Source organism: Miscanthus floridulus, chromosome 10, assembly GCF_019320115.1.
Source record: "Miscanthus floridulus cultivar M001 chromosome 10, ASM1932011v1, whole genome shotgun sequence".
NCBI lineage: Eukaryota > Viridiplantae > Streptophyta > Magnoliopsida > Poales > Poaceae > Miscanthus > Miscanthus floridulus.
Genome location: NC_089589.1, coordinates 10,203,185 through 10,219,324, shown reverse-complemented (window position 1 = coordinate 10,219,324; position 16,140 = coordinate 10,203,185). Strand labels below are relative to the sequence as shown.

Here is a 16,140-nt window from a genome sequence, read left to right as displayed (position 1 = left end):
TGGACATGCCTGTGCCGTGTGCATGCGTGCAGAAGATATACTAATGACTCTGTCCTTCCAGTAAGGGACATACTACAGGTTTTGGTGTTTGTAGTTCGCCTCCATGTCACATATATAGCGTATCCAGCATGCTACTGTGTGTCGCTGCCGCGCCCACCTCCATGGCAGTGGCCACCATAAGTGTCGACGTACGCCGTCAAAGCCATAGGGACAAGAATTCTATGATAACACAGAAAGAAGAAATAACCTTAGATTCTAAAAATCTGAATCTGCAAGTTTCAGACTGGTAAGACCAACCAATCTATATATATATATATATATATATATATATATATATATATATATATATATATATATATATATAAAAGCAATAAAAGAAAATCCCCTACCTTTTCTCATTAGATACATCGACCAAACATATTTTTAAATTGTTTTAGTAGACTATACTTTCATTTGGCATACCAAATGGGAACAAACTTCTCTATGCCTTGGCCAGATCCAGCTCAACATCTATTAATTTTCAGTCCCTAAAACTATATGTATGAGGTACAAAATAAATCATAAATTTTTTTCCCCGGAAGTACAACAAAAACATCTAAAACCAGCTAGATGGCCAAAATTAACATTTACTGATATTTCAGTGGTCAAAGTATTCTGATTTTAGAGTTGCATGGCCAAAAACAAACTCACGAAATAGTTAGATGGCAAAGAACACATTTTTCGAATGAGTATAGCTCCAGTTATGAATTTTATAAGTTTGTTGTTATGTTTTGGTTGTCATAAATGTTCAATTAAGTTTGTTGTTATGTTTTGGTTGTCATAAATGTTCAGTGTTTTTTATGCCATCTTGGAGATCTCATATGCTAGATCTTATTATAACAATGTTATAGATAATGAAGTTTTATTTTACATGGTAAATTTTGCAATTTTGGATGTATGGTTAAAAGTATATGAAAAGAGAAGAGGCAGTCTAATGTCATGAAAGGTAGTGCAACGGTAGATGCATGCATGAACTGGTTTGGGCACTTTAGTTTGTTCTTCATTGTTGGTAATTGCTTGTATGATGGTGCCGGTACTGAGGTTTGCTTGTGATGAGGTGGTTTGCTACTGGAGCATGTCTAGCTTTTTTATTATTATTGGTAAAGGTAAGTAAACATGGCGTCGTGGCCCATATGCTTTGGTTTTATTGTTTGAATTGCCTCCCATTAAACTTCAATAACTCATACCAGCCGACTGAAATTTGAAGTTAATTATTTAGTTTGATGGAGATTGCTATTTTATAGCTTGTGGTATTGTTCTATTCAATTATGAACTATGGAGTATTGGAGTATATAATGTGCATATATTGCAGTATTGCATTTGCATACTTTTCCCGTTGAGATGCTTTTGAAAAAACCGTAGCCGGATTGGTGCCGTAAGTACTGGTGTAGCAACACATGTTCAAATGAGCAATATATATGGTTGTAGCTCTCTCTCTCGTTGGAATATATGTGGATAGAAGTGAATTCGTGCATTGCATTGCACTATTTGCATTTGCATTATGAAGTTACCAAGTAATTGTTGTCTTTATTACCATGCTATAAAATCATTTGGGGGCATTTTAAATTATATTTTATAATGACAGATGTGGATAGTTTAGATACAAAATTAAGAGTTATTTTAATTATCTTTGTAATGGGAAAGATAGATAATTTAGATTCAATTCAATGTTAGGGGTTATTTTGAATTATGTTTCATAATGGCAAATGTGGGTAATTTAGATGCAAATTTAGAAGGCTGTTTTGAATTATTTTTCATAATGACATATGTGGGTACTTTATATACAAATTTAGGGGTTATTTTGAATTAACTTTCATAATGGCGAGGTGGGTAATTTAGATGCAAAATTAGGAGGTTACTTTATATTTTTTCATAACGACAGTGGTAGGTATTTTTTTTATAATATAATAAATTGCAATAGATCCAATAGCTATTATTGGTGATAATGATTATTAGAGTCTACAAAATTAAAGGTCAGATGGTTCTAATTATTGTAAGAATTTAAAGAATTTTTTTCTAACGCGTCTGATGAAAATTAGCATGGTACTCTGCTTGGGGCCTCTAATTAGTAATAGTAAGATATTTTGGGATTCTAACCAGTTTCGGATCAAAAACTTCTCAACTACAAAGTTTTAGATTGCATCAAGGACTATAATTTTGATATAAAGTTTGTTTTCATCAAACTTCATATGAATATCTTGTTGCTATACTCTTCTCTCGACGAGATTTGTGAAGGTTATTATATGTAAATGTAACCTTACAGACCCCGACCCACTTCCGACGGGGCGCGAGTTGCATATATACATGCATAAAATATACCCCCAAACAACAAAAATAAAAACAACAAAGAGAATGGCTAGCAACACAAACTCGTTTGTATATATTACAATTGAGTCTGTGTACTGTACAACCGTGTGTTTTAGTAGAAACTAGCACTCGGTTGTTGGCTGTCTATAAAACACTCGATTTCAAACAGAGAAAAAACCGTGTGTTTTACCACAAGCTACCACTCGGTTGTTGTTTGCATGTAGAACACCCGATTTCCAACAGAGCCAAATTCGTGTGTTTCAGGAACCTGTAGCACATGAATTGTACCACCGTTAGATTGAAATCCAATGGCTGAAAAAAAGAAAGAAAAAAAGGAAACAAATCTGATGCAATTGTAACAGCAAACGAAGGCTCACACAAAAGGCCCACGCAGAGCTGATCTGTTGCTGTTGTTAGATGTAATTTCTATGCGTGGGAGAGAAGCATTCAGGCCCATGCAGACAGACTTGGGAGACAAGGAAAGCAAAAAAAAAAACAGATATGCTGTGCGTGAGGAAAGGCTCTCACGCAGAGCAGGGGAAAGGGGCAGACATCAGATTGCAAAGAAGAAGAACAGGAAATTTCAAGAAGAAGCACTGCAAGACTGATCCATACCTCATCAGCAAAGGTTAGTATCCCAATCTTTTGAATCTATTTTTCTGAAAAAACAACAAAAAACAATAGCAGCTCAGATCAAAGACTAGGACAACCTAGATCCATAGAATCTGTAATCATGAGAGCAATAAACACATTCAGGATGGCAAAGATGGCCTGCTGCTTGTGCATGCTCCAACAGCAGGGCGTGACCCTAGTTGCTCACTGTGCACAAGGAGCGGGTCCAACATTTGGGGTTGTGATGTCGTCTAAAGGCTAGAAACAAGCCTACAGAAGGACAAAGAAACCAACACAAAGACATCTTCCCATGCATTGCATTACACAATAGAGAGGATTAGGTAAATAGCAGCATGTAGCAGCACCCAACTATTTTCGGATGCTGCTAGCTTTTGCACCATCTTACAAAACCACTCTATGGTGTACATAGAAATAAAGACAAACTGGCACACAACCACACAAGCATGACTAAAAAACCTTGATGACACATACATGTACATACAACATGGTGTAGAACTGTTCGTCCTTTTTACATCTGCTTTTATTAGACCAGCACCATGATCAAGCAGATACTTCACAGTGGATATAAAACCTGACTGTGCAGAGGCCACCAACGATGTTGCACCTACAAAAGAAAAACATAAAAATGCAATTTATATATCTCACACTGCCAGGTGCCAAAGAATTACACATATGAGAGCATACAATTTCCAAAATCACAAAAAAGCTAGAAAGAACCTTCACATGAACCTCCACTTGCAGCCATATTTCGATCACACCCTAGTTCCTCAACCAAGTATTTGCAGACATACAAATGGTCCTGGCATGCTGCTGGATCACCATTTTCTATGCCAAGTGCTCAATCACCATTTCCTACATATAATTGATGCTCCAACTTTATACTAATGACATCATTTATTTCTAAATGCAGGTAAACAATAGGGCAAAATTGATACTGGAAGTAGGAAGTAGTATAGAGCATTTAAACTATGGATGATGCAGCTGGTTCTGATGTCGACCTCTCAAATACATACAGATACAAAAAGGTGAGCAAGTCATTGCTTAGTTTAAAAATGCCAAGATAAATAAGGTTCTTACTAAACTAGAATATATTTGAATGCAGAGAGGCTTCACTGAACTTATGCTAGAACAGATCAGAAACTCATAGGAAGATAATCAGATAGACACGAATAGACATGTAAAAATTATACTGCAAGTATACAAAAATTACAATGCACACATATGGAAATTACACCCATATAAGTTATGTAAATTCAACACAATAGGAGTGTAATTTTCAATATTATCCAGGAAGTCAACAATATTGAATTCAAAATCATCAAAAAATGAGGAAGCTATGGAATACCTTATGGCAGAGTTCGACAAGATGAAAATCAATATAGATAAAATGTTATCTGCTCAACAAACAGGTGAAGCACAGAATATCTAGCAAGAGAATGAAGAAGCAGAAACTATAGCAAGAGAAACTAGAGGTCAACAGATTAAAATAGATGATCCAGAAAAAATTCAGAGAAAGGGAAGGCCACCTAAACTATGATAATCAAGCCATTTATAGAAGAAGTAAAGATGAAGATGGTGGCCGCAAAAAAGAAGAAAAAGAAGAAAACAAATGACACAGGTAGTACAGGTACACAAGTAACAAAGAAGCATAGAAAAATTTTCAGTACATACAAATAGAATTTGAATCAAAATGCACATATTCTTATTTATGTGAACTAATAATATTTTGTAGGCTCCCCAATGAAGCCAAAAAAAGAGAGGAAGGAAACATCAAATGGTAGCATTGATCCTGAAGCAACAAAACACTGAGGACACAGAAATCAAATATGATTAACACATGGAAGCGAAATTTATCAATCAGAAGGAGGGATACAGTGAATTTGAGTGGCCAATTAATTTATGTAATTTGTTTAATGAACATGATGTTATAAGCTTAAATTAAATTATGCCTAGAGCTACAATTAAATATGCTGAGAACTACAATTACGGTGGCCAATAGCTGCAATTTACATTGTTGGTGATTGCAATTGTGTAACCGAATGTTTTATTTGTCTGATTTTCATCAACAACAGGTATTATTAGTAACAGAGCACTTAAAAATTAAGTGGTATATTGTGGATGCATCTTATTTCTATAGTATTGCAACAACACAATAACAAAGTAGCTAGAGCATATTTTCCAACATGTGAGGTTTTGTGAACTCAAAATTGAGTTTGTGCGTCTGTGTTGACACAAATCACAATAAACAGATTTTAAGATGTGTTAGCACAAATCATAGGAGACAATTTTTTTCTATGAAAGAACAAGGATAAATAAGAGGTGTGTGTTGACACAAATCACAATTAACAGATTTCAAGATGTGTTAGCACAAATCACAAGAGACATTTTTTTCTATGAAAGGACAAGCACAAAAAAGAGGTGTGTTGGCACAAATCACAATTAACAAAGTTCAAGATGTGTTAACATAAATCACATGAAACATTTTTTTCTATGAAAGATAAGGACAAATAAGAGATGTGTGTTGGCACAAATCACAATTAACAAAGTTCAAGATGTGTTAGCACAAATCACAAGAGACAACTTTTTTCTATGAAACGACAAGGACAAAAACTAGGTATGGACAGACACAAATCACAATAAACAGATGACCAAACCAACTGAAAAGTATCTTGAGCATATTTTCCAAGCTGCATGTATGCTTGGAAAATAATGGTGTTTCCCTAAAAAACACTCTAAAGATCCTAGGGAATAGATTGCACAAAACACAAACTACAACAATAACAGTGATATCCCATTTATGACATTCAGTAAATTTTAAATTAAGGAAAAACGATCTTTTGCTTCTGATCAGTCAATCAAACAACTAAAATCTATAAATCACATGCTCCCGTTGACTTGTTCAAAACAATAGTGAAGATCCAAACAGCCTACAAGGCCACAAGAAGTGTAGAATAGAAAGTCTAACATGATAGTGGACAGGTGGAAAAAAAAGCATATGACTGAAAGCTTGAAGAAGGGTGGTATTAAGCAATGAGGATGTACATGAATCATTCCATGATTCTTCATGTATGCAAGATGATAGCTACAAAACTAATGCCTGGTAAGCATCAACTGCATACATGAGAGGAGGTACCTAAACTGATTTCACATAAAGTAAAACAGGAGAGGTCATCTGACAGAAAAGAAGTTAACAATGGGGCTTCTTCAACAACTATAGGATTATCCTTTATACCTCCATTTCTAGTATGATCCAGCACACTTGCCTAAAATTCACAAATACATTATTCAGGAAAATAATTTTAAACTAAAATCACTATTCAAAACATAGTAACATAATCAACAAAAGAAAATTTTGAATGCACATGATCCATCAATTTAGAAAATACAAAACTAAGGGAAAATGAATAAGATGTAGGAACATTGACCTCAACATCATCATATTTTCTGCAACTGAGAGGGGATTTGCCAAGAAGTTGAGATAGTCCACGTCGAGTCCTAGAAGCTACACTATCAGGATTGGAAGTTTGTGATGCGTTGTTTTTCCTCTTCCTCTTCCTTCTACCTGAATTTGCACCTGAAAAATATTCATAAGAGTATGAACAAGAGATACAAAGTTAACTCAATGCTGAAACAATGTTACGGAACACTTTATGTACTTTGAGTTGATGAGTTATTGGAAGAAATAATTACAGTTGCCTAAGAAATGCCACAATTCTCACTACCATATGCCCTTTCTCATCCGTGGTTCACAAAGCCCTTAAGCATTCATCCAGCAGGCTTCATATCCTCAGCAACTAAACTAAGCATCCTAAATAAACAAACCTGTAATCACATTTTCCCTTTAAATGTTGTTGCCAAATAGCTGATCCCATATGGCACATATAGAAAACTAAATAGAGAAAATAGAGTGCTCATGGGGAACAAGCACAACAGCATCGTCATGTGGAATTTGTCCCAGGCTCCAATATAGGCTTACAGCTGCAAAACTTGTCTACACTATTGACCCTGCTGGCAACAAGTGTCATCGAAATACATTTTTGAGAAAGATAGTAACTGGATGCTCGTTCAATAACTTGACAATTTAAAAATCGATGAACACAAATAATATATGGCTCGATCATAAATAGCTTGAAGTTGGTACTGGGCTTCAAAGAAAGAAATAATCATAGCATAAACTAAGAAATTTTTTACAATGGTTGGAGAGGCGATAGGTGTGTCTATGGTTGGTGGGCCTAGAACCAGTGTTCGCCTAAACGGCCTAAATGGCCGATTAAACGGCCACTAAATGGTAAACGGTGGTAAACTGTTTTATTTAGGGGGTAAACGAAAATTAAACGGTTGATCGTTTAAACGGTCAAAAAACGAAAAAACGGTCTAAACAGCATAAACAGTATTAAACAGGCTAAACAGTTGTTTAAACGGCTGTTTAGACGAACACAAGGTAAATTTAGTTCAGTTTTGTATGGATAAATTTGTATACTTAAGTTTATTATATTTATAAATATGTACACTTGATATGTTACATGCATAAATATCTTTATTTGGTTCTTTTCACATGCATAAATATATATACATACCAAAATAATTGATTTTTACTTGGATAAATATGTATAAATGCTACAATAATTGATTTTACATCAAAAAGTATGCATATTTTGGTAAGATTGTGTAAAACTGTGTAGACTGTTTTAATCCGTTTAAACACCGACTAAACCGTTTAAACGCTAAACAAATGGTGACCGACTGTTTATCGTTTAGCGTTTAGGATAACATTGCCCAGAACATGAGAAAGCGATGAGAGGCGATGGGAGTAAGGCGATGGGAGGCGATAGGTGTGTCTATGGTCGGTGGGCCCATATGCGTCACGTCGCCTCCTAAATTGAGGAGATTAGGACCCCAAATAGAGGAGTGGTAATTCCTTTTTCGTAGTTCTTTTTTTAGTGAAGGGTAAAAGGGTAAATGCATAATTGCAAAAAAAATGTTTTGAGCAGTACAGTTAGGGGGTGTATGATTCAAGTAGTATAGTTAGATGAAAATCATCTTCTTCATTTTTTTGAAAAACTTCTAGTGTCGGACCGGTTCGGCGTGGGGGGAGAGGGCGCGGCGGGGGCGTGGGGTTGGAGTGAGAGGGGTGTGCGCAATGACCGTATTGCCCTTGGACGAATAAAATCAACAAAAATGACTATTTTGCGTAGGCGATGGGAGACGATAGGAAGCGATCCCAACCATTGTAAAAGGTCTCTACAACTAAATAGCAAGAATGACATCTCTGCCTTTAGCAAATTCAAAATGAAATAGATCAGTGATACAATACAATTATTAACTTGTGCAGAACAGTTATTAACTTGTGCAGAACAATACCGTTACCGTTACAGAGCAGCATGCATGAGACTGAGCCGAGCTACCAAAAAATGAACTCATCGCCAAACAAAACGCACGGGCAACAAATGCTGAAACTGAAAGTAGCAGCCATTCTAGATCACTGCTTGCTCAGCTCAGCTCTTGCTAACAAGTACTAATCCTAGGCTACCAAGCAGACACCACCATTGACACATTCACACAACATACTACTTAGCACTACTACTTCCTACAACGTCAATGCTCTACATCAGTACGCCCAGAACCTGAATTAGATGTTCACGGACCTTCCACTTCGAGCTACGCTCGTGTAATGCGCCCAGAGTATATCCATCAGGAAGCAGCTGGGCAAGCACCAATGCCTGATGCACCCACTTCAGACATTGAACAAGGATCAACCAAGCGCCCCCAGCCGCCATACCTGCCGTCAGAGCAAGGAACCACGGCCGCGGACGATCATATGCCTGCTTGCGAACAAAGCCCATGCGCCCCCGCACCCCTAGCCGCAACCAAATCAATAGCCACAACCCCTGCGGCAACCATATCACAACTAAACAAGGGGCCATCGGCACCGGGTCCATGGATGACTTCACGTATGACTTCGAATCACCAAGGTACCTACAGCGCCGGATTTACCAACTACAGAAGCTGAGGCGGGGCGGTGGTACAGGAAACAGCGCGGGGGGCGACAGCGTGACGTGGGAGGTGGAGGCGGGGTGAGCCATGCGGACTTGAATGGGCGGGCCGGCTGCAGCACCTCGCCACGGTGGTCGTCGTCGCTGGCGACGCAGCGGACACGGGAGGATGACTCAGCAGCAGCGGAATCGACGGTGGCCCAGAGGAATGCAGATCCTGCAAACCCAAACAACGAAGATTCCATGGAATCGAAGGAAGAAAAAGCAGAAGCAATGAACCTAGAAAGAATCGCCTCTCCGACCAGGGAGAGCGTTGCAGGGAGGAAGACGATGGGGAAATGAGGCAGCCAGACAGGTGTGACTCCCAATTTAAAACAGTACCGAAGGTGGGCCATCCAAATCAGAGAAAGAAACAGACAGACGCAAGGACACACAATGCCCATGGAACGGCCACAAAAAACGTGTGCCAACACAACCAAAAAGACATGGATGTGATATAGCATTTCTGTTACAATTACACAAGTCAGGAGTAGTACCTTTATCGTCACACTACTACAGGTGCATGCATGCATGTATTGCCGCTTATATATGCCAAACAAAGAAAACCGTTTCTCTAGCAATGGAAAGAAGAAATAACAAAAACACGGCACACAGGATAGGATTTTTCTTTTCTTTTCTTTTTTTACTGATCGAAACACATCTTCCTTAGCACGTACGTGGTTGCATGCAGGAGCTCTACCTTAAGCTTTATTAAGCTTTTGCAGCACCACCAGCAGCAGCCTGCAGATGAGCGGCGGCGGCCACCGCCGAGAAGGTCAGCTCCATGACTCTGAGCTTTTCAGGAGGCGCGGCCGCAGCGACCGCGTCGGCCGCCTTCGCGTAGGCAGCAAGGGTTCTCGCGATCCTGTCCCTGTCCCCCTCCGCGTACACCTTGTTGATGGCCGCGTCGGTGGCGAGCCTCTGCTTGAGCACCAGGTCCGTGATCCCCAGCCTGATCCGCGGCGTGTCGCCCGTGGCGATGACCCCGGCGAAGGCCTTCTCCGTCTTGGCGTACGTCTCGCAGAAGGCCTTGTCGACGGCGGGGCACCTGCCCGGGTCCGGCGCCACCACGCCGTTGAACGCGAACGCCATCGTGCCCAGCTTCCCCGCGGGCGACGCCGCGATGACGGCGTCCGCGGCCTTCTCGTACGCGCCGGCCACGCTCACGAAGTTGTTCTCGTCGCCGGACGCCGTCGCCTTGCCCAGGGAGATGTCCATGTTGAGCTGCTGCTGCAGCACGGCTTCCACGGCCTCGGACCGCTTCGCCGGCGGAGCGGCGGCCACCACGCCGTCGAATGCCTGGCGCGTCTTCACGTCCATGGTGGCCTTGTACTTCTTCGCAGTCGCCCACTCCGCCGGCAGTGCCCGCGGATCGGTTTCTTCCGCGAGCACTGATACCGTATCGATGGCGGCGGAAAGGACGACGACGACCATGAGTAGGAGGAGGATCTTGGCCGCCATTGCTAGGTGTATGTAATTTGTTTATGCTAACAAGCAATTGGGTAGTGCTGAGAGAGGCAATATATAGTCTATATAATAACCAAGAAGATGGACGTCAGGAATTTCTGATTCTTGTCTATAAATAGCGGATGTTGTGGTAGGCGTAAGGCCAAGAGAGATTCATGGATAAGCCATATACTATGCGTGTGTTGTTTAATTTAGCTCCAAATTTGAAGTGGCCTACCTCCATCCGTTCCATGCATGTGTGCATGGCTGGTGTTTGGGCTACGTACCCCGGCCCCTCCTCCCTACCTTTGACCGAGAGGACCAACCGTATTAATCTTGTTTGGTTTGGCTTCTTCACCGGCTCTATGAGCGGTTTTGTGTTAAATAGGGTAAAACGAAATGGTTGTATCTAGTGAAATGGAGCCCCTTAAAACCTGCTCTCGTAGAGATAGGGACGCGGAAATTTTGCCCTTGAGGGCTCATGCTCCTACACATGCAGCCGTTCGATGCTGTTTTGAGCCCCTTGAAACCTGCTCTCATAGAGATACGGATGCGAAAAATTTGCCCTTGAGGGCTCATGCTCCTACACATGCAGCCGTTCGATGCTGTTTTTGAGATCCGTGCCAACTAGTTAAAGAAAAATCGAATTTGAACAAACCCTAATAGAGAAACGTAGGATCTGGGTGAGAGCAGTAGAGAAAAAAGGGGTTTAACGACATCACCAGTAGAGTAACCCAGGGACATCTCGTAGGGGCAACGACGGTGACGGCAGTGGCGACCCTAAAGCTACCATGGCGGCGGCGGTAGCGGCGACCTGTGATTAGATGAGAGGGAGAAGAGATGTGAACCTGCGATTTGGCTCAAAAGAAAGGAAGGGCAATAGGAATGGGGAAGAAGTGACTGGTGGTGTCTGCTATGGCACGGCGGCAAGCTGCAGGCGGTGACCGACGCGGCGTCGGAGCCGGCGATGGCGACGGAGACTTGTTTCCTCGTTGGGAGTTGGGACAGAAAGGCAGGAGAGAGAGAGGAGGATAAGACCAACCCACGCCGGACCGGTCAGCCCCAATCATGTGTGGGGGCCCACTGTATATGCGTAGTATATCGCGGGGTATTTGAAGTTTAATAGATTCGTATTTCGAGCTGGAGTAAAGGAGGCACAGATCACGAAATCTTCATCCAACGGTCACATGTGCGAGGGCACATGCCCTGCAGGGCAGATTTAACTTTCTCCATAGAGATATGCTTATTTTGACAAACCTTCTAGATGAACAACCATGACTTCACAATATTGTTACTTGCTTATCATTTAAGTCTTCTTGTCTCTAGAGGTCTAGAGACAATGGGCCTATTCGTTATGAGGAATTTGGAGGAATCTAGATGAATCGGGAGGAATTTATGAGAGAGTGGACAGTGTTTTTCATCCGCGTACAATGAACATATGTTCTTTAGAATAATAACCCCAGCCAAATGTCCCATTTGTTTCCCTAACCCATCTCCCCAAATCCCCCGGGCTGTAGTGGAGTGGAGGCCGTCGTATCTGATCGGATTCTCGCCTTCCTTCCCCATGGATGAACTCGTTCCGCCTCTCCTCTCAATCCAGGAGGAGGAAGGCGGCGGGCTGAGCCCAAGCTGGGTCCTCCTCGACCACACCGCCTACATCGCCGCCGACTCCGTTTCCAACTCCACCACCGCCATCGGGCAGATGAGCACCGGCAAACCCACAGTGCCGGTTCTGGGATTTTGAGGGCCCTATGACGAACTCGTTGCGACGATCCCTCTAAAATCTTATAATATATAGGCGCTAATTTTACTTGCAAAGCAAAAACAATCCAATAATATATTTTTAATCTAACACCTAAATGGCTAAATTAGAAGAAAAACATGACTATATGAGTACAAAATACTAGAAGTCTAGAATAATGTACAAATAATTATTTTGGATTAAAAATGAACAAAGAAAAAACCTAGGGCTTGGACATGGACTGAAACAACTGATCGACGATCGTAATTCGCAAGAAGGCAGGAACCAAGATGTCATCGTCGTGGAGCCTTGCCTGGTCGCTGCCGTCGTGCGCTGTGTCCATATCCCCGGCAGTCCAGCTCTCCGTGGAGGCACGGCTTGCCGGCTCTGCGTCCGTGCGTCGGCGGGCGTTGCGAACTTGTGAGTCACGATGAGGAGTGTGCGGCGTGTCTCCTCACCTCTTCTCTGCCTGGGAAAGAAAAGCCGACGTTGTCTTCTTGGGCCGCGTGGCCAGTTCTCTGCCTCTCTTCTGTCTTCTCATTAGTTTGCTGATGATGCTTAATGGACTATAGGGCCTATGAGTTTGTATACCTAGGCTTAGGCCCCTCCCCCGCCTAGGCCCTCGGCCGTCGTACCCCGTGCCCTGCCCTAGGGCAGGCACTACAAACCCATCCACTTCGCCTCGACCGCCCCTCGCTCCTCTCCTACCTCTGCACCCACTTCCCGGGCCCCGTCTTCGGCCCCACCGTGGGCACCGTCTTCGGGCCCCCCGCCGACCACTACCGGATTCAGCTTCTTTGCCGAGTGCCTCAGGCACTCGACAAAGGCCGATATACACTCGGCAAAGCCTTTGCCGAGTGTTACACTCGGTAAAGGGCGCTCGGTAAACAGTTTATCGACAAAGACCTCTTTGCCGAGTGCACTTTATCGGGCACTCGGCAAAGGCTTTACCGAGTGCTAATATGACACTCGGCCAAGAAAAGTCACCATGACAGCGAGCGCCACCGTGACGGCGGCTTTGTCGAGTGTTAAGGTCAAGCACTCGGCAAAGGTCGCCGCTTTGCTGAGTGCCATTGACTCAGACACTCGGCAAAGGTGGCCGCTGTGCCGAGTGCCATCGGCAAGACACTCGGCAAATAGGCGACCTTTGCCGAGTGCCTTGCCCGTGGCACTCGGCAAATCTATGATGTTTGCCGAGTGCAATGGCCTTTGCACTCGGCAAAGCATGTTTCCAGGTAGTCACTTTGCCGAGTGTCATGGCCATTGCACTCGGCAAAGTGACTGAAAATAGCCTTTTTTATTTGTTTTTTACATCCCATCCAAACAAACATAAGATATATATAACAAACATCACCAGCATCACATATATCATCAACAGCACATATATATCACCAACACCACATATATATCACAAACGTCACATATATATCACAAACGTCGCATGTCTCACAATATAACACAAATAAGTTCACAAGTAATTCAAGTGCTCCATCATCTACAACCACAATTGCAAATAGAAGTACCATTAACAACCACAAGTATCATCATCAAGATGGCCAATGAGACTAATTTGGTGAAGGATTCGCTGAAGCATGAGGATCATTTGATGCCGCCGATTGATTCTGCATAAAGGAGAAGAGATTGCATGTGTGAGACAAGATAAATATATACCATACATGAATAAAACTTTCACACTCCGCTAGGTTTGACCGTAAGCATGAACATACAAACTAAAATATTTATACTCACAGGAGTGGAATAGTGAGGAGGTGGAGGCGGAGGTGGAGCGAATAGCGAAGGTGGCGGAACTACACCCGTAGCGGCGCCAAGACTTTGCATGTACTGAAGAATGTCCGCCATCCTTTGCTGCTAGGCCTCCCGCTCGGCCTCTGCCCTCTCCACGCCTGCATCTGCTCCTGTATCCTCCTCTCTTGTTCTAGCTGGGCCTACAATATATTCACCCCAATGTTACAATAATGCAAAGGAAAGGTATGAAAAAACCAATGAACGATGAATAAACCAGGAATAACCTCGAGTGCCTCCACTCGGTGGTGTGAAGTGTCCTGCCAAGGTCGTATGGTCGGGCTCGTGCTCGTGCTTCTTGCTTGAATCTAGGAGAGACTGGGAGTAGCGGCCGAGTCGATTGCACCGCCGGCAATCCAGTACCGCCCTTGCTTCTTGCCTCCTCCCACCCTCATGATGACTTCTCCATCAAGGTCCTCAGTGCTCGGATCGTACTCTGGCCCATGGACCTCTCTTGCCATCGATGTGTACTCACTGAGGCGGTTGTGGACGGTCGCATTGCTGTACGCCTCAGGCCCGTCCTTCGGGTTGTAGTCAACGTCGGACGTCGCCTTGCCCTTGTGGGCCATAGCAAATGCCTTGAAGATAGAGCAAGGCTGGCCACCATGTGACGCCGACTGTGAGAAAAACAACAAGATGATTAGAAATCGTGCAGAATTGAGCGTTAGAATAAATAAATGAATTCGCGTACCCATGTTTCTGCGTATCTACTGAGGCTACGGCTGCCTTGATGGTGTGCTACACCTGGCATCATCAAACACCGCTCCTAGCACAAGTTGTGCGTCTCCTCCCACTCACGTGAGCACCACTTGTCCACCATCTGTACCCAGCACCGGGGATGCGCGGCGCACCAATAAGGAATCATCTATAGGCCATCAAGTACATGACATATCAGAAGGTGAAATTAAGCCTACTTAATCTCAAAAGGAATCAATATTAATGTTCTGTATTTACCTGCAGGTACTGGTCCCGGGTCAGCGTCATGGTTCTTGCGTCCCTTTTGGTGACCTTCGTTTCAAGGATGGTCCCGTGGTAAGTTACAACGGCCTGGATGCGCTCCTCATAATGCATGTCCACGACCAGTTTTTTATAGCATTTGGTAGCCACCGCATCTGCCCTGGCCTCATGTCCGTCCTGACATCTAAAGAAATCCTGCATACAAACATGATGTATCCATTCATTATTTCAAGAATGTCCAATGAATGCGATGTATTGAGCAATGTAGTGCGAGGAAGACTTACCCACAGCTCTTGCTTCACCTGCTCTGCCTTGTTGTTGAATACCCTGTGGTCCTGATCTGTGGCATCGGGGGTGGCGGCGTAGTGGTCAAACGAGTAGGCCGGCCCCGTCACTTCGGTGTACTCAACCAGTCCAGGGAAGGGCTCCTTGCACAGAAGACCGAGGATGCCATTGACTTGGCGTGTGTGAGCACCTCCACTCTCCACAATCGTCCAGTTCCTGCCCAAGTGATTAAGAAAAATTATTAGTTTCTATTTTGATTTTCAACATATCATATAAAGTAGTGATAACATCTAAAGTTACTTACTTTTCCCCATCGGGTCGAATCAGCGGGCATCTCTCACGAGGTATCAGTCGCTGAGGGGGCTCGCGGGACCTCGCAAGTAGACGCTCAACGAACTAGAGGAAGTGGAACCCCCTGCTGTATCGTCGTCCTCTTACACATCCTCCTGTGCCTCCTCCTACGCGTCCTCCTGTGCGTCCTCCTGTGCACAATATCTCAACCCTTAAGACGCCTTTTGGTTTAACACGCATATGGGAGATAATAAACTTACGTGGCCTGTTGGGCCACAATATAGACATCGTCTCCTGGTAAGACAGAATCCTGTCAAATTTCAACTAGCCCAAGATTAGAATATGTCCGTCTCGTTACTTCAGGATCAAACTAATGGCATTTGAATATGACGGGATTAAAAGGTTGGGAACCATGAAACTTGAGTTCGTATATTTCTTCAATTCTTCCATAATACTCAACCTCATCAACGCCGGGCGTAAAAACTTCGGAACTTGTGGTTCTTCGATTGGGCCGACTCTGCTCGTAGCTTGTTGTGCGAAAGCGATATCCATTCACGTCATAACAGGAAAATGACCTGACCCTATAGGCAAAGCCATCGGCAACCT

The 16,140-nt window shown here is 43.1% G+C and overlaps 1 protein-coding gene across 1 annotated transcript; it reads right to left on the bottom strand.

Moving 5' to 3' along the window:
• Window positions 1–9,436: 9,436 nt before the first annotated feature.
• Window positions 9,437–10,572, bottom strand: LOC136487682 (uncharacterized protein OsI_030282-like). Its single transcript, XM_066484783.1, has one exon. The coding sequence runs from the start codon at window positions 10,470–10,472 to the stop codon at window positions 9,723–9,725; it is 750 nt and encodes a 249-aa protein (XP_066340880.1). The 5' UTR covers window positions 10,473–10,572; the 3' UTR covers window positions 9,437–9,722.
• Between the last annotated feature and the right edge of the window lie 5,568 nt (window positions 10,573–16,140).